The sequence below is a fragment of the Balaenoptera musculus genome, chromosome 1 (assembly GCF_009873245.2).
Source record: "Balaenoptera musculus isolate JJ_BM4_2016_0621 chromosome 1, mBalMus1.pri.v3, whole genome shotgun sequence".
Taxonomy (NCBI): domain Eukaryota; kingdom Metazoa; phylum Chordata; class Mammalia; order Artiodactyla; family Balaenopteridae; genus Balaenoptera; species Balaenoptera musculus.
The window spans coordinates 26,331,064-26,349,852 of record NC_045785.1 but is presented as its reverse complement, the minus strand read 5'-3'; the positions used below and the strand labels follow the sequence as shown (position 1 = coordinate 26,349,852).

At 53.9% G+C, this 18,789-nt stretch overlaps 2 protein-coding genes across 5 annotated transcripts in view; one reads left to right on the top strand and one right to left on the bottom strand.

Moving 5' to 3' along the window:
* The first annotated feature begins 1,577 nt into the window (after positions 1 to 1,577).
* A3GALT2 (alpha 1,3-galactosyltransferase 2) lies at positions 1,578 to 10,971 on the top strand. The gene is given in 7 exon segments (XM_036843703.1): positions 1,578 to 1,600; positions 6,656 to 6,672; positions 6,675 to 6,732; positions 6,940 to 7,029; positions 7,320 to 7,457; positions 10,338 to 10,869; positions 10,871 to 10,971. Coding segments are annotated over 7 exon segments (954 nt in total). The 3' UTR covers positions 10,967 to 10,971.
* Positions 10,972 to 14,266: 3,295 nt separating this feature from the next.
* The window catches only part of ZNF362 (zinc finger protein 362), a 38,449-nt gene continuing 33,926 nt past the window's right edge, over positions 14,267 to 18,789 (bottom strand). For all 4 annotated transcript variants that reach the window (XM_036863435.1, XM_036863444.1, XM_036863455.1 and 1 more), the window contains one exon: positions 14,267 to 15,853. In XM_036863435.1, coding sequence (XP_036719330.1) covers positions 15,737 to 15,853 — 117 coding nt within the window. In that variant the 3' untranslated portion in view covers positions 14,267 to 15,736. The remainder of the gene's footprint in view (positions 15,854 to 18,789) is intronic.

Here is an 18,789-nt window from a genome sequence, read left to right as displayed (position 1 = left end):
GCCCAGACTCTTCCCTCCGCTGCAGACACCTGTGGTGGTTGCAGCTCCGCGTCCAGAACTGCCCTTGGGGTGGCTTTGGCTCACTCGACACCTGAGCATTTTCTGGATGCTGCAATAGCAAACTATTAGGAGAGTCTCTGCCTCAAGGAGGTGACGCCTAAGCCTCGAATAAAGGAGAAGGGCCTTCCAGGCGCAGACCGCTCGCCGTGCGTTCAGTCTGTATCGGTGGGACCTGGGGAGATAAGCAGGGACCTTTTAAGAGCCAGTACCCATGTCTGGACGAGAACTCTCTGCAAGGCCTTTTAAAATATAGCCACTACCCGGAGGAAGAGGAGAAACAAACTGGTTAGTGGACGACCCAGAGGGTGGAGCCAGGACTGGAAAGTCTGGTGGTCCAGGAGGTCGGGAATGGCGACAGGACGAGGCCAGGGCAGGACGCTGGGCCGAGGGGGAGTGGCAGAGGGCAAGGACCTCAGAACCTCGGGGAAGGTGCCTGGTGGAGAGGACGCCTCGGGAGCCCCCTGCGCTGCCCTCCCCTCTCCAGGCCAGATGGGCCAGCCCACTGTGGCCCATGCAGCTGGGCGAGTCCACGCTGAACCTCCACTTCCGCTTTCTGGAGGACAACGCCGGGCCCAAACTGAGTTTGTCCTTATGTGTGTGGTGGAGAAGGGAACTAAAACTCCTGAAAGAGGATATGGTGGATTTGCAGGACTGACTGACACAGGTAAATATCAGTGCTGTTTCTTCACTCTGGGTGAAAGGCCCCAGTTTGAAGGGTGCCTCCTTCAACATACATTTGCTCCTGATGTTTACACCTTACACAGAATTTTGCAAAACTTTTTTGATCATGACCAACAGTTTAAAAAAAGTTTCCCACCCTCGTATATGTACTTGAATATATATAACTGAAACAAAACAATCACAAAACAATACCTACCCTGATGTACGATACATTCTGATATTTTTCAATTCCCTTCCTGTTCATACTTTTAAAATCTCAGTCATGATCCGTAAGATTGACTTCATGGCCCTCTGATGGATCATAACCTGCACTTTAAAAAAACCCTGCCTAGTGCAAACTTTCCAGCACTTTTCCATGTAACTACCTTGTGTGGCTCTTACCCTGTCCTGGTGGCTGGTGTACATACCTGTTTCACTGAAGAGATCACGGGCTCCTCAAGGTGAACTGTCCAAGGTCACAATCAGGTGACCGGTGCCCTTGAGATCCGGCTGAAGCTCTGCGCAGGACAAGGTTCTCCCCGGGTGGCAAACACCACAGTCCGGCCCGAGGACCACGACACTGAACAAGGGCACAAAGAGGCCTGGGGAGGAAGAGGAGTCAGTACAAAATGTCCCAGCGCCTCTGGCCAACCAGAGCCGGCCTTCCATCCGCCCTCTCCCAGGTGACTGGCCCCAGGGGGCTCCTCTCCGGGTAGTTCATCCCTGCTTGCTCCTGTGGGTGTGGTTTCCGGCAGATGGCCTGAAACTGCTTTGTCCCAGTCACCAAGAATGGGTCATTTCTTCCCTGGCTCTGAGCTGAGAAGGTTCTTGGCAGGCTGTCCCACCAGCTTCCTGTCATGGCTCTCAGGCGAGGACTCAGGTGAGGGGGGACACTGCCAGTGTCAGGGGGAAGATGGGGCGGGACAGCTGTCCTGAGAGGAGTCCAGCCTGGTGGCCAGAACAGTCAAGGAGGAGGCACCAAGGCTGGCCTGCTGAGAACCAGCCGAGCCATAGAGGTCCTGGGAGAAGGCGACTGGAGGACATCGCCCAAGGGGTAGAGACGGTCCAAGGAATGGATGGTGGGGCGGGGGGAGGCTGCATCCTGGCAGATCTCGTAGCCTGTGAAGAGCTCGGCGACTCCTCCTGCTGCCCTAAACTCTGAGCCCCCTTGGTGAGCAGAGAACAGACTTCGGGGTGCACCTTCCACTGTAACTGTGAGCCCTCTATTCCAACTGGGAGTGACTGTCCAGGACTGCAAACTTGTTCCCACTTAGGAACTAATGACTGATCTTTAACCTCTTCCTGAAAGCAAGGAGAGTACAGGAGCAGGACATGGGGCCGCCTGCGGGACCACCTTCTGCAGGTGGAAGCGGGGTGGAGGGGCGGGGATCCTTTTGAAAATATCGGAGCAAGGAACTGGGAGGAATGGGTCAGGCAGGCGCCTCTGTGGACTAGGGGCTCCCAGGCTGGGCCAGGGGAGGGGGCGGCAGGAGCCTGTTGCAGGCCTGGGTGTCAGCACCCTCCCAGGACTGACAGCTGGAGCCCACCTGGACCACTTGGGGACGACTCTTCCTGGCTGCCCTAGTTGGGAAGGGCCGGCTAAGAGGGTCAGACGGCAGTGAGGGCAGAGAGAGCTCCGCTGCAGCCTTCTCCTGCCCCTGGCACCTCCCGTGCCGTCCCTCCGGGGGGGCAGTCTCGCTTCCAGGAGCGACTGTTAAAATATCTCAATAATTTTTATATCGATTGCATACTGAAACGATATTTTGGGTTACATATTGAAATGATATATCAGGTTAAATTAAAATACTAAAATTAATTTCGGTTGTTTCTTTTCACTTTTTTAACATGGCTACTAGAAATTTTTAATTTACGTTCCTGGCTCACATTATTTCTATTGCGCAATGCTGTTCCAGATTTTTTTCCTACGTTTTTATAGAACGACATAGAAACACATGTCTGTAAATGCACAGGTACACAGGTATAGGGGCTTCCCCCCTCACAGACGTGCAGCCAGCCTCTATGTACAGTTGCTACTTCCTCTTCCACTTGATTCTTTAGGCCCTCTTTTCCCGAGAGCACATATAAATCTACCTCATCCTTTTCAGTGGCCACGTTGCTTTCCATTGTATAGAAATGCATAATTCATTCATCCAACTCCCTAAGGACGAATAGGGGGGTTGTTTATCTCCATTTGCTTTTTCCAGCAATGCTAGGAGAGCATCCTTGGCCTGCCCGCTGTGAAGTCTCCGTTTCTAGAGGTGGGAAAGTTGGGTCTGGTGTGAGTGCTTGAAATGATTTTGCAGGCTCCTCAGGCAGGGCTAAGAGAGGTGGACTTCACCTTGCAGTCACTAGAAAGGCTTAAAAACACTTGTTTTTCCTAAATGGCTAACTCTGTACTTTTCCTTCATTAAAAAAGCAATAAAAGCACATTACGGACAACTGGGGGTAAAAATAAAGGGAAAAAACCCTCCCATAACTTATTACACAGACACTTAAGTTTTTCCTTTCAGCCGTATTTGCTGGGGCATGTTTTCATTGCTAGATTGTAACCACAGTGCCCATCAATTTTAGATCCTGCTTTTTTCATTCACGGTTCTTGTGCAAGTTTTTTCTATGTGACTGCAGACTCTTCATAAAAAGTTTATTTAGCCAGTCCCTTTGCCTGGATGCTGGGGCCTTTTTCAGTTGTATCTGAGAGGCCTGCACAATGCCTTCTCCACTGGTGCTCTCCAGCCCACGTTCAACCGAGCTCGTCTCCCTGCCTGAAAGAAACACACGCACCTCCATCAATCCAAGCCCTCAGCCCCTCCAGTTACCATCCTCTCCCTTTCCTTTTACAGCCAAACTTCCGGAAAGAGCCGCTTCCACCACCACCACCCCAGCCTCCACTTCCTCCTCTGCTCACTCAGTCCCCTGCCCGTCCCCAACCGTGTCCTCGGTGCCTGGGCCCTGGCTCTCCTTCCTCTGCTCTCTCCCTCTCCCACAGCGTCCCTGCCCTCCTGGTGAATCCCAGAACTCTCTCCCGAGCCTGCCTGCCTGCCTGCCTTCTGGGCTCCAGCTTCTTACCCCCAACCAGACTATCAGCCACCATCTCCTTTCCTGGTCCCCCAGCCCTGTCCCTCTCATCAGTGACCAAGTCCTGCCCATCAACCTCCTTGACAGCCATTCATCACCTACTCCTCCCCAACCCACTGCCAACACTCACCTGTCTTCCCACCTCCACATGCTCCCTGGTCCCTGCCCCACGTCCAGGCTCAACAGTTCAGCTGGAGTATCTTCCAAGTAAAAATGTCACAGCATCACTCCCTGAAGGAAAGAGCTTTCAGGGCTCCCCATGGCCTTTAAGATGAAGTCCAAACCCCTTATCCTGGAATGTGGGCCCTGGGTGACCTGGCTCAGGCTTATCTCCAGCCTCAACTCTCATCACTTCCTATCCATACCCTATACCCCGCCCCTGTGGCAGGCCTGCAGTTCCCCATACTTTCCAAGCACTCTCACCTCACTTTTACACAGTGCTGTTTCTTTTTCATGGACCTCCCTTTCCCCTCCACTGCCTTCTTTGTGTGGATAACTTTTAGTTCTTCAGGTCCTAGCTTAAGGGTCACCTCCTCCAGGAAGCCTCCCTGATTTCTCCCCAATGGTATCTTATCATTTGCAAGATAATGGTATCTTGTATTTACACTAATCACAGCCTTAGCTGTGCTGTGTTCCATTCATCTATTTGCAGTCTGTCATGTGACCCCATTCCCCTCCCTTCCTGGCCATCCACATCTTCTTGACCCTGCTCCCTTAAAGACAAGGTCTGTGTCTCGCTCACCTCTGAATCCTTGACCTAGCACAGTGCTTGATCCTGAGCTTGTGACCAGTAAGTATAGGCTGAACGCATGAATGAGCAGAAGTTAGTGAACATCTTGATGCATAAACTTTTCCCATGCTGAAGATGATCTCCGTTGAACAGATTCCCAGAAGTTGCAGTGATTGGATTAAAGGGGATGACTAATGAAAGCTTCAATTCCCACACCTAAGTAGCTTTCCAAAAAAGCTGTAGCAATTTACATCCCACCAGCAGGTGTAAGAGTACCTGTCTCGTTGTATTCTCCCAGTGTGGCTATTTTCATTTCTTTCTTTTTAAAAAGTGCTCATCTTATAGGCAAAACATCCCACCGAGTTCTAATCTATAAGTCTTTGATTACTAGTGAGGGTGAACATTTTTCCGTATGTTTGCCTACTAAATGCATTTCCCCTTCGAGGATTTCCCTGTTCATGTGACATGGACAGTTAAGGCAGGTGGCGTTTTATGAGCTGACTCTGGGGGCTCTGTCAGGAGTGACTGGGAGCAGGGAGGTCACTGCTGCAATGGTCCTGGTGGGGGATGAGCAGGCAGGGTCACTGGGGGGGCCGGAGAAATAGGAGGCCAAGCCAACCACCCACCCCTGGGGACTGACAGAGGGCGAGGCAGAGGGAGGGGTCAGTGCACCCAGGTTTCACCAGCTGAACAGAAGGGGTGTCTGCCCTGAGATGCACAGGCGGATACGTACACACACAACCGCAAGGGGCCTCTCTGAGCTATTTACTGGATACACCTGCTGAGGTACGGTGAGGTGGGGTAGCAGAAAAGGCAGGGGCGGGAGGGTCTGATCAGGCAGGCTTCTTGAAAGAGACCAGAAGAGGCAGGTTTTGGAAGGACTCATAGGGCAGGGAGGGGAGCTGGGAGGTTGTGCAGAGAATCCTGAGGGCTTGATTAGGAACACTACTACTAATGATAATCAACAATAGCTAAAGCTTACTGGGCTTTTACTGTGTGCAAGGCCTTGTTCTAATCACTTAGCAGGTATTAACTCAATATCCTTCGCAGCCCTCTAAGGTATGTATTCTTATTATCTGCATTTCTAGACAAGGAGACTAAAGTGCAGAGGCCCAGAACCTTGCCCAAGGTCAGACAGCTAAGAAGTGGCGGCCTGGGATTCGAACCTGGGGGTCTGGCCCCAGTGGCCAGGCTTCTCACCATATGGGTCTTGTCTGTCTAGAGACACCAGAACCCAGAAGGGCTGAGGAGAGTTGGAGGAGACCCCCCCACCCAGAGGAGCTTATTAAAATTCTCAACTTTTAGGGCCCTTCTGGAAAACAAGCAACCATGGACAAATCCCAAAGTCCACCTCCTCTGAGCCAGCAGTGGGGTCGCTGAGCTCTGCTGGAGGGACCCGGCCCCGTGACTGAAGCCGCCATACACACGTGGTCCCTGACCGCAGCTGGCCCTCCGGGCAGCCCAGCAACTCATCCCTAAGCCCCAGACGCTCTCAAATCCCAGCCACCAAGCCACAAACCTCCCTGCATCCCCTCCCAAACTCTCCCCTGTCCGAGGTCAATCCTACCCAGGCTAAGCACCCCAACCCCTAATATTACTGTCCCCCAAGTTTGCTGTCAGGAAAAGCAAAAAATTATACATCTAAATGCTCATCACAAGGGACCTGGTCAGGTAAATGATGCCACCTCCAGTCAACGGCATATTAGGCAGCTGGAAAAAAGGGTGAGGAAGCGCTTCAAGTACTGAGGTGGAATAACCTCAAGGACATAATGGTCAGTGGAAAATGCAAGGTGGAGAACAGCATATCACTGTGCTACCATTTGTGGGGGGAAAATAGAGGAAGGGACAGAGGGAAGGGAGAGAGAATTTGCTACCATATTTATATTTGCCTGTATGTGCATAAACTATCCCCTTGCAGGGGAACCGGGTGGCCGTGGCTGGGAACAGGAAGGACTGCACTGTCTATACTCTTTTGTACCTTTGAATGTCTGTGCCAAGTGAACAGAATAATACATTCATATTAAAACGAACAAATAAATGAAACATTGAATTACCTCATTTTTCATATATATGTGTGTGTGTATAAAAATATATGCAGAAATGAGTTGCCCATCCCCCTCCACCCCCCAGGGCCTGGAAGAGAATCTTCTGATCCTATCTGCACTTGGCCTCTTAGGGCTGCTCCTGCACGGGCTCCCTGTCGTCAGGTACAACCCCCTTCGCCCAGCACTCGCGATGGGACCAGCGGGGCAGGGTTAAAGTGGCTCTTTCCAAGTGCCTCCTTGAGGGATGGAGAGTGGCACCTGTCATGGCCCGCACAAGCGTCCTTGTGGGCTCTCCCTCCTTGTAAGGAGCAAAGCGAGAGGGCTCCTGAGCAGGCCAGCATGCCCCTCACTGCTGCTCCCACCCCACAGGCACCTGGAAGTCCTCACCCCCATGGGTGTCTGCCCTTTGGCCAGAATGTCCCTGCTGAGAGACAACTTCACAGGTCCCCTGCATCCTTGGTAAGGAGCTGCCATCTCTCCCATTCCGAGGACACCCACACACCCTACAGAGCCCAGAGTTCCTGCCCTCCTCACACCCCCCACCCTGGCAGGGCTAGGCACTCTACCCAGGGGCCCCATCAGGTAACACATCCCCAATACTCTGCTGGATCTGGGAAGAGATTTCTAGGGGCAGAGCCTGGGTGTGACCCATCTGTGGGTCCCTAGGGCCCAGGACTGGGGAGGTGGCAGTGACCATGCATCAAGCAGGCAGATGAATGGACCTGTCTCTCCATCCCTGCCCTGGCCAGGGCACGGCCTCAAGTCCCGACCTGTACCTGCTGGGGGGCCCCCATTATTTGGGATGGCACCTTCGACCCAGATGTGGCCCAGCAAGAGGCTGTACAGCAGAACCTCACCATTGGTCTGACTGTCTTTGCTGTAGGCAGGTAAGGCCCAGGGAGGGGAGCGGTGCTATCCAAGCAAGGAGTGGGAGGGGGTGTGCACGTGATGTAGGGATGGAGCACCCCATTCTCCTGGGCTGTAGGATCCCAATATAAAGCAAGAAGCAAAGACAGCACCCCTTGTCCCAGACTCCCAGCATGAGGGCAGGACCATCCTTTCCCTTCCCCTCCTCCCTGGAGCCCACCCAGCCCAGGCAGCCAAGGGCTCAGCATCACAACCTAGAAGGAACCTGCCCAGGGCCTGGGGCTGATCATCTGGAGGCCTTGTGTTTGCGGTGAAAAAATGATGGGAGTCTTTCAGGTGAGAGTGGTGAGAGGAGGTGAGAACTGGGTAAACAGAAGGGATGGCCCGGCTGCAGAAGCGTCCGTGGAGGTCAGCGGCTCAGGTGCAGGCACACAGAAAGGGCCGGGCGGGGGGAGGTTCGCCAAGAAAGTCTGAAGGCGGAAGAGGGGCTGGGGAGCTGAGGGCTTTTGCAAGGGAGCGAATCTGGGCTGGATAAAGAGGGATGTGAAGAAAGGAGGATGCTGAGAGTGGTAGGGTCAGCAGACCAGAGGAGTCAGTGAGGAAGGACTGTTGGGGGTGATATATCACAGGAAAGTGGGCTGGAAGGACAGGGGGCTCAGACAGTGGGACGGGTGAAGCTGCAACTTGGGGTGGGGGGCAGACTGATGATGACCAACTCGAGGGAGAGGCCATGGGGGCAAGTGACTGAGGAGTGGGGAGGACAGACTCACACGACAGGAGAGGAGGCCAATCGAAGAACTAAGGGGTCCCCAGGCATGGAGAAGGAACCCAGAGTGGGAGGTGGAGAAGAAACCTCAGGGGGCTGACCTGCCCATCTCCCCATTATGGATGTCAGGGTGTCCAAGCTGGTATTCACTTTCCAGTAGTGATGCAAATGGGACTCCGGGCTTAGAGTGGCAATCAGATCCTACAGTCCTAAGGTGCAGAGAGGTAGAGTTCAAGGCAACTTAAGGAAGAGTTTCTAATAATGGAACAGGCTGCTTTGGGAAGGCACTGAGAGCTTTGCATCCAGGAAAAGATATCCAAAAGCCTGGGGAAGGAATTCTGTCTTCAGACACCCCAGACCAGCGGTCCCCAACCTTTTTGGCACCAGGGACCAGCTTCATGGAAGACAATTTTTCCACAGACCGGGGGGTGGGGGAGGAGGGAGGGGGATGGTTCAGGCGGTAATGCAAGCGATGGAGGCAGATGAAGCTTCGCTCACTCACCTGACGCTCACCTCCTGCTGTGCGGCCTGGTTCCTAACAGGCCGCAGACCGTTAGCGGTCCACGGTCCGCGGGCGGGTTGGGGACCCGTGCCCCAGACAACTGCTCAGGGCTCCTCCAACTTCATCCCTCACACTCTAGAAGGGAGAGGAAGCCAGGAGGGCCCCTGAGAGGCCTGGGGCAAACAGGACTGCCGGCCTCTCCAGAGCCTTGGTGCTCCCACTTCTGTTCTGGACGCTGAGTAGGGTGTTCCTGCACCAGCCCTAGGGGTCAGAGTCTCTGAGTCCAGAAATTCCAGGGTCCTGAGGTCCTGAGTTCCAAGGATCTATGAGTCCAGCACCCTGGGATGCTGAGGTTTCCAAGGTCTCTGATTCCAGTTTCTCACAGTTCCACCCGGAATAGAGCAAGTGCAGGTAAGGGTACAGGCTCCAGTGCCAAGCTGGGTTCAAATCCTGGCTTTCACTTATCAGCTATGTGTATGCTTGCTTGCACAAGTTACTGAAGCTCTTTGAGATTCAGTTTCCTCACCTGAGAGATGGAGATAATAATGGTGAGGATTAAATGAGATAATGCACATTACTTTGAACACTATCTGCCACATGACAAATGTTCCAAAAGATCAGGCATTAGTACGATTATTTTAGAACCCTGGGATCCCAAAGCCTGTTCATACAAAGTTTCCAGTATTCTGAACGTCCCGGTTACCTATGTAAGGTATCACCACAAACTCAGTGACTGAAAACAGTTCATTATTACCATAGCTCATGATTTGTGGCTCAGGAATTCTGACAGGGCTCAGCAGCAGGGGGGGCCCCTCCCTGCTCCCAAACGTCCTGCGGATGACTGGTGGGCGCCTCTTTCCGTGGCTAGCCTGGGCTCCCTCACTTCGTGGCAGCATCTGAGTTCTGACACTTCTTTTTTTTTTTTTAATTTATTTATTTTTATTTTTATTTTTATTTATTTTTCGGTGCGTTGGGTGTTCATTGCTGCCCACAGGCTTTCTCTAGTTGCTGCGATTCGTTGCAGTGTGCAGGTTTCTCACTGCGGTGGCTTCTCTTATTGCAGAGCACAGGGTCTAGGCGCATGGGGTTCAGTAGTTGCGGCGCTCGGGCTCAGTAGTTGTGGCTCGTGGGCTCTAGAGCGCAGGCTCAGTAGTTGTGGCGCACGGCCTTAGTCGCTCCGGGGCATGTGGTATCTTCCCGGACCAAGGCTCGAACCGGTGTGCCCTGCATTGGCAGGCAGACTCCTAACCACTGCACCACCAGGGAAGCCCTGAGCTCTGGGACTTCTTAAGCGAAGGGTCAGAGCTCTAAAGAGACAAAGGCTAACGAGCCGGTCCTCCCAAGGGCCAGCACAGCATCCCTTCCTCGGGACTCCAGTGACCGAAGCCGTCAGGGAGAGCCACGTTCATGCGGGGAACACAGGGCCTCTCCGGGCAGGGGTGTCAAACAATGGGTAATTATTTTTAATCCACCTCGGATGTTTCTGGGGCTGGACAGTTCTGGAGTTCCAGGGACTGGAGTTGCAGGGTCACAAGGACGGGCGAGGGGAGGGCTGAGAAGCCCGACGCCTCCGCGGATGGCAGAGTGCGCCGAGGCCCGGCTGACTCAAGACGGCCCCGCCCCGCCCGGCAGATACCTGGAGAAGTACCTGGCGCGCTTCCTGGAGACGGCCGAGCAGCACTTCATGGTGGGCCAGCGCGTGGTGTACTATGCGTTCACCGAGGGCCCGGTCGCCGTGCCCCGCGTGCGGCTGGGCCCGGGCCGCCGGCTGCGCGTGGAGCGCGCGGCGCGCGAGCGGCGCTGGCAGAACGTGTCCATGGCGCGCATGCGCACGCTGCACGCAGCGCTGGGCGGGCGGCTGGGGCGCGAGGCACGCTTCGTGTTCTGCATGGCCGTGGACCAGCACTTCAGCGGGACTTTCGGGCCCGAGGCGCTGGCCGGGTCGGTGGCGCAGCTGCACGCCCGGCACTACCGTTGGCGGAGGCGGCTGCTGCCCTTCGAGCGGGACGCGCGCTCGGCCGCCGCGCTGGGCCCGGGCGAGGGCGACTTCTACCACGCGGCCGTGTTCGGGGGCAGCGTGGCGGCTCTGCGGCAGCTGACAGCCTACTGCGTGCGGGGCCTGGAGGTGCGCTGGCACGACGAGAGCCACCTCAACAAGTTCTTCCTGGCTGCACAAGCCCGCCAAGCTGCTGTCACCCGAGTTCTGCTGGAGCCCCGACATCAGCCGCCGGGCCGAGATCCGCCGCCCCCAACTGATCTGAGCGACCAAGGAGTACGCCCTGCTGCCCGGCTAGCGGCGCCCTCGGCCCGGAGGCCCGAACGCCGGCGGGACCCTTCTGGAAGCTGGTGGGGGGGGGGCGGGGGGAGGGCGGGGAGACTGCGTGAATATCGCCCCCGCGCGGAGGTGGCAGGAGGAGGCCTGGCCTTTGGGGAGCGCCTCCCTGAGGCGGGCTATCCATCCCTTCCCTGACTTTCCACGGCGACCCAGATACCGCCAGCTGCCTGGAAACCTGTCACCTCTGACCTTACTGAATTCAGTGGAGGCCGAAGAGACGTTTTAGCCCCTTCCCCATATCCCCCCACTTTTTAAAATGGGACTGAGGCACAAAAAGGGAACAAAACTACGTAAGGACCCAGAGAATCTGTGAGTCAGTCTGTGAGGTCAGCAGCTGGAAAGCCAGGACTGGCCCTCAAGTCAAATAGAGCTGCCACTGGGCAGGAGCCCCAGACAGAGAAACACAGTGGCATCCGGTTCACCTCCGCCGCCCTCGGCAAAGTTTGTACATATTTAAGTAATATGATAATAAAATACATTATTCCAAAGTGTCCTATGGCCCTTTCTCCTAGAGAATCCAAGTCCATAAAAATGACGTTTCCTTGCCATGGGACCCATATGGCTGTTTGGCCACAGTGTCTGGGAGATAAATTTCCTCATCCATGGCTGCTGTCCAGGCTCTTCATCCTCAATAGGGAAAGACACACGTCCCGAACAGAAGCGTGAAGTCATCAGGCTCTCCAGGAAAGGTGGTTTCCTCCGGGAAATAGCTGTGGGGATGGGGAAGTTATCTGCTGGAAGTCCCTGAGGTGTTGTCTGACAGTTGAAAAACGGAGGCCCGGAGAGGGTGGGACTTCCCTCCAGGTCTTCTGACCCGTTTGTGTAGTGTTCTCATAGACCTTGCATTTTTAACAGGCTCCACTATTTTCAGGTAGGACAGCAATTCTGGCTATAAGCCAACTCTGATGGTTTTCACATAGTAACAGTTTTTACAAACACTTCCAGTTGATGATGTAAGAGATATCTCCCTTCTCCCAAGCAGTTCCAAGGTCCCAGTGTCTCCTGCCTCAACTAGATTAGCAGAACCCAGAAGACCTTTTGGACTCTGGGTTAGAGCTAAGAACAGGCTAGGTGTGCCTAAGAACAGGTTATTGCTTGATGGCTATAGGCTGACATCCCTTCCTCTGGTGGCAGACTGTCCTCCACCTTACACTGCCTTCATCATTCACCAAGGGCCACACACACTGAGCCCTGGGCCAGCAGAGACCTGAGCTCAGGCCAGTAAGATCTGGATGGAAATCTGCTCCTCTTCTGACTCTGTGCATGGCTGTGGACTAGTTCCTTACCCTTGCTGAGTCTCAGTTTTCTCATATGTAAAGTGGGGATGCCAATCACCCTCCTTGCAGGGGTTGTGATGCCGCAGAAAATAACTTGCCTTCTCCCTCTCCTTGCCTGCCCCTTCTCCAGCAAGTTCGTGGAGTGCAAAGGAGTCGCCGAAGGACAGCCATTTCCTATTTTAAAAAGGAAGTGATGGCACGAGTCAGGGGTTTGCAGGTGCTGGGCTGGGGGAGCCTCATGCTGTGGGTCAAGACCTTCCTGAGGAGGGGGAGTGGTAAAAGAAGCTGCAGCGGAACAGAGTGGAGGACCTCCTTTGTCTTCCCCAGAGGCCCAAGGTGTGGGTGGGGCAGGCTCAGGTGTAGAGAGGCTCAGGGCAGCAGCAGGGATAACAGGGGATAAGCTCCTTCTGCCGCTGCTTCCATCAGTGTCCCTGTTAATCAACACTATCCTCAGCACCCACGCTGGGACCCTCAGGGACCGCGTAAGCTCCTGAGAGCTTCCAGGTGAGCCGGTGAAAATCGGACTCCCATTCCCCCGAGGGTCACTGCTACATGCAAAATCTTCACCTGTCCAGCCATCCCACCTGCCATGCCAGCTCAGATGTCGCCCCCCAAAATTCCCAAACATCACCGGCTGTCTAGTCAGGGTTCCTTGATCAGAAAGGACATAAATCCATCAGGGCTACGTCAAATAATAACAATTACATTTATTGGGTACTTACTATGCACCAGGCACAGCTCTAAGCCTTAGATATCTATTGGTTCATTTAATCCTCATATCCACCCTATAAATTGGTTACTATTATTTCCCTCATTTTACCTATGAGAAAATTGGGCACAGAGAGGTTAATTAGCTTACCTGATGTCACACGGTAACTTATAAATTCACTGATGTGAGAACAAGCAGGAAATTAGAGCGGGCCAGAAGATGGAGACAAAGTCAGGAGCTAAGGTTGCCACTGGCTGGCCCTCAGTTTCCTCTGTCCGTCTCCGCTTCTTTCTGCCTCCTTTGTCCTTCTGCTTGTGTCTGGCCCAACACAGCACCCCATCCACCCCCACCCCCCCCCCACACACACACACAGGATTTTCCCGTTCAGGTGCCCACCATCGCCTAACTTGTTCCTAACTCACTGAATGAAGAATCTGATTGCAGAGTCAGCCAGTGGTGTTGTGGAAAACGTTTAGCAACGGACTCTTTGAGGAAAACGAAAGATCAACCCTAACGAGGATTTACTGGCTTACGTAACAGGACGGTGCTGGGGTCGGGACAGCTTCCGGGCTCGATGATGTGTCTCCGGCTCTCCACTTGGCTTTGTTGGGAGTCAGCTTCATCCTCGGGCTCCTGCAGCAGCAGCAGCTCCAGCCTCACAACCTCCAGCTAGTCCAGTGATCGAGGGGACCAAGAAGTCCCCTGCACACACATCTTCCCCATGGGGGTCACTGTTTTGATTGCCTAGGAGGGAGATGCAGGAACTCCCCCAGAGTTTATCAAGGCTGGCCCTGTGCTAGCCGCCTCGTGGGAGAGACAGAAAGTGACTCAGCCATGAGCCACCATGGGGAACTCACTCCTCTGAGCCCTCATGGTCCTTGGCTGCGAGTGATGGACACAGGAAGGGCCATTTCCCTTCTTCCCCCAGTCTGGGGATGGGGGGCGGGGGAGGGGAGAGGAGCAGTGGAAAGGTGCCCCCCAGCCCCACCCTCGCACAGAGCACGCCACACACCGCCGCCACCCGGCTGCAGGTACAGTTTATTCTTCACAACAGAGAAATACAAAGAGCAGAGGGTTTGGAATTCCTTTGTTTCTTGCCCCCTTTAGTGTCTTCCCCCACGTTTGACTTGTTTTGCTCCCCACCCCTTTCCTTCAATATAATGCAAACTTCGTTCCTGAAGCCTTGAGGGGCACCTGCCCTCACCTCCCTGCCACCACGATGCAGACTGAGAAGCCAACAGACTGTTTTCTCTTTTTTAATAAGGTAACTAGTTCTAAATATGGTGGCCTGGAGGTCCCATAGAAAAAAGCAAAGGGGTGTTAACAGTATGTATAACAGCGTATTTACAGGGTAGTAACATGCGGACAAAAAGCTACAATACTGAGTATCAGACGACGCCAGTCAAACAAAGGGATGGGGGTGGGGCAGAGAACCCCGTGGGAAAAGAAACCCCAGGAGACGTTAAACTGGTAAATCAATGGCGAGTTAAGGCTTAAAAAGTGTATAAAAATAACACAGTTAATATTCAAAACGGGACTCCAGATACAGAATATATAGATGAGTTTCTGTCTAGTTTTCTTTTTTTTTTTTTTCCCCAGGGGATGTAGGGGGGCTTCTCCGGGCTCTGTACATGGTTCCTATATACACGGACACGCATGGCTTTCAGATTGGGGTGTGTCTGTGGGAGCTGAGGGCAGGGTCTGCTCCCGGGACCCTCCTCCCCGAGGATCCCTTCCCTGCCGAGGGGGCCTAGGGCCTGGGCTGGGGATTCCCCTCCATGGCAGGGAAGACAAGTAACCCCTCCTTGGGCACTGCCCCATCTGGAGGAAATTCTGGAGGGGGGGGGGGTCCTTGCCCCAGGCCCACTCCCTCCCCCTGCCCACAGTCTGGGATGGTGGGAGAGGTAGCCAATAGGTTTCTTGGCCAGCACCGAGGTAGACTGGGGTGGTCTTCAGGGCAGCAGGGGTGCCAGGTCTTACCCAGCCCACCCCACCCCATTTCCCTGGGCCTGTACCCAGCCCAGCCAACACTGCACCCTTTGGTCCTGTGGACCTCCCGGCCCCTCTCATTTCGTCTCCTGAAGACTGGGTAGCCCTGGTAGCTGCCACATCCCTCTGCTCAGTGACGCCCAGGGCGCAGCTCTGGAGGCTCGAGCTGGCACCCAGGGGCAAGCGGCTCACTCCAGCTGCCTCCTGCCCCTCCCACCTGGGGGCCCCCTTTGCAGTCCAGAAACCCAGGCTTGAGCCTTTCCCTCAAGACCTGAGGCCGTGGCAATTTAAGGTCCCACGCTGCCCTCTGGTTCTCTGTGTCCATCTGTCCGGTTCTTTTAATTTCTCGGTCTTAGCAGCACCAACTTCTTGGCCAATAAATATCTTTTTTGTTATTTCCAAAACAAACTTAAAAAAAAAAAAAAAAAAGAACAGTGAAGCAAGTGAAGGGTGGGGAACAAAAGGAAAACCCAGCAGAGAGGTTCAAAGTGCTCTGAGATCGTCTTTGGATGCCACCAAAACAGTCCAGAATCTTGCAGTTGGCCTGGCCGCCCCCGGAGCTGGACCGGGCAGGGCTTCTGCGGCCCAGGCTTTCTGGAAGGTCAGGAAGGTCATGAGAGAGCTCGGCTGTTCCTGGAGGGCCCCTGGAGGGAGTCGGGGCCTGGTGCTGCCTGGGTCTGTGTCTGCCAGTGGGCAGGGCGGGGCGGCGCCTTGGGTCGGCTCAGATGAGGGAAATTCGCACTGGGATGCCGGGGGACTCCGTCCTCTGGGGCGAGTGATGGCTCACCAGGTGCTCCACCACCGTGTGTTTGGACATGTGCTTCATCAGGTAGGTCTCCTGTGGGCGGGGTGAGATTCAGAACTTACAACCAACTGCTGGCAAGGGGTGCAGGGGGAGCTGCAGCTCCCACAAGCAGCCACTGGAGGGCTCCTTGGTAGGTGGGCTGGCTAGTGATGGACAGCCACAGCTTTGGGGGGGTCAGATGGGCATCAGCATTGGTTCTAGGGATGCTGCATCTCTGCCAGCAGTGGGGGCTGGCTTATTTACCAGAGTCCGAGCCCACAGTGTGCTGACTAGAGAGCTGGCAGGCACCAGGCTCACCCCACAGCAGTGCCCACCTAAAACTCCCTAGGGCCAGGCCAGCTGCCATCTACCAACTGGCTGCAGTGGAGTCCTGTCCGATTGAGCATAGCTGCCCCCATGTGGCTGGTTCTCCCAGTGGGGGCGAAGCGGTAGGCCTCAGGTGACCCTGGCTCTGCCATTTCTCAGCAGTGGAATGTTGGACAAGTCATCTTATCCCTCCAAGCCTCAGTTTCCTCCTCTGCAGGCAGGGATGGGGAAAAGGGTTGCTATGGTGATGTGGGTAAAACTCTTAGCATGCAGTAGGGTTGAGGGGACCACTGCTTCCCTAGTCTCTACATTTCGTTCTAGGTGGTGATGGGAGCCCCGGCCTCTGCACCCCCATGCTCCATCCTCCTTTGGGAAGAAGTGGGGCCTGATCTGATTGGTGACTTTGGGAAGCTTAAACTGGGCATGCTCACCTAATCCCCTGAACACTGCCACAGACTCTGCTAAGTCTGACCTGAGGCACCCAGGACTGGGTGGGCGAGGTGACCCAAGGCTCACCTGCAGGCCCACAGGCTTTCACACTAAGGTGGTGCTCTGGTTCCCACCTGCCACTCCTTGGCCTCATACCTCAGCTTGCTCAGAATCCGGCAGAGGAAGCCCTCAAATGTGGTGGCAAAGCGCTATCAAACAACACCGAAGGGAAGCAATCAGCAAAATCCAAACTAGGAAACTATTCTTCAATAAGTAAATTGCAAAGAAAAAAAAGGCAGTGGTGTTGAGGTGGGGTGGAGGACCAATAGTTTAAAAGATATATTGACCCAGTGCAATGTAAGAATTTTATTTGGATCTTGATTAAAAAATAAAATTCGTAAGTAAATAAAATTATAAATTATGGCATCCATGAGACAAATGAAAATGTGAATACCAGCTGGGTATTTGACGATATTAAGGACTACGGTGAATCATTTTAAGGTATTATAAAGGTATTGTGGATAAGTTCAAAAAAGCAGTCTTTATGTTTAAAGACACAAAGTGAAAATTTTCAGATGGAACAATGTGATGTCAGTTTTACTTCAAAAAACAGGGATATGGATGAGGCAGCACAGACCGATGCCAGGTTCTGGGGTCTGATGGGAACACGAGGGTTCACTATTCTAAAATGTTTCTTTTATGTATTAAAGTAGTTTAAAAGTCAATCCATTAATATGTGTTTTTAAAAAAGGTAATTATTCTTGTTCTGTGGAGCCCAGTCAGGCCCAGTTCAGGGTGGGGCCTCAGGCCAGGTGAGATGTGACAGCCCCTTCCCCCCAGAGTTCAGATCCCCTCTAAGAACAAAGGCCGTGACCGCTGGTGGCCCCTCCTCTAAGAGGGAACGCGTATAGGAAGGTGCAATCCATGCGCCCCTCTCCAGCCAAAGTGAACTTTCAAAACTACCCTCCTGGACAGTCCCCTCCCCATGGGTCCCCTCTCCACCAGGAAAAACATCCAGACTCCCTAACAGGGACCGACAGCCTCGTGTGACCTAATTTTCCTTCAGTTCCTGGAACACACCGCGACTGTTCCACGTCAGGGGTGTTTGCATTCCCTGTTCCCCTGCATGGAAAGTCCTTCCCGCTCCACTCCTCCTCACCTGGCCAATTACCTTCAAGGCTTCCTCTAAATGTTACTTCCTCATAGGATACTTCCTATCATAGGATACTTCCTATCCCAACCCATCTCCCTTCCCCAACTCCATTTTGTCCTCCCTGCAGCTGCCTTTCAAAACATGTTTCCTTTATTTTCCTTTACAGCAGTGGTTCTCAATCAGAGGCAATTTCCCCCCCTCACCCCAGGGACATTTGGCAAAGTCTGGAGGCATTTTCAGGGAGGGGTTGCTAGTGGGTAGAGGCCAAGGATGTTGCTAAACATCCTGTAACGCACAGGACAGCACCCCTCGGCAAAGATGTCAACATGGGCCGAAGCTGACAAAGCCTGCTTAGAGCAGTTATTTGTCATTACATATCCGCTTGTGTGGTTACTTGTTTAATGTCTGTCTCCAGCAGTGCACTCTAACCTGCCTGGGGGCAAAGAATATGCCTGTTTGATTCATCCTGATTCCCAAGTGCCTGGCACAAGTGTTCAGCAAACACTGGGTGAATAAATCATTGTGTTAGCTTAGGTCTGTCAGGCGCTGACTCTGCCAGCCAACAGCCCTACAAGTTAAGAACTATTACCTCTTCCATTTTACAGATGAGGAAACTGAGGCTTGGTGATCAGTCTGGGTACATGTGGGGGTCTGTTAACCAGAATATTTGGACACATAAGTGACTCACTTGGACTCCCTCTCCTGGGTCTGAAAGGCCCTTGTTTAGGGAAATTCCCATCCAGGGATGGAGGACCGGCACCTTTCTGGCCCTGTTTGGGCCTTTCCTGGGAGATGAAGGTGGCTCTGGGCCAGGTCACTGTGCCACCTTGTGGGCATGACGGGGGTTGCAGCTTCCCCAGTGGGGAAAGGTCCTACTCCCTCCCTGGCTCTGGGGAGCAGGTTGCCAGCGCCTTCCCGCCCACCACCCCACGCTGCCTGGAAGAAACCACATCTCCAGAACCCAGGCGAAAGGCTGCCTGGGGAGAGCTCGGCCTTAGCAGCCGAAAACTCAACTGGAAAGCAGAAGCCCTGGCTCTGCCACTCACTGTGATCTTGGGAAGTCACTGCCCTTCTCTCGGTC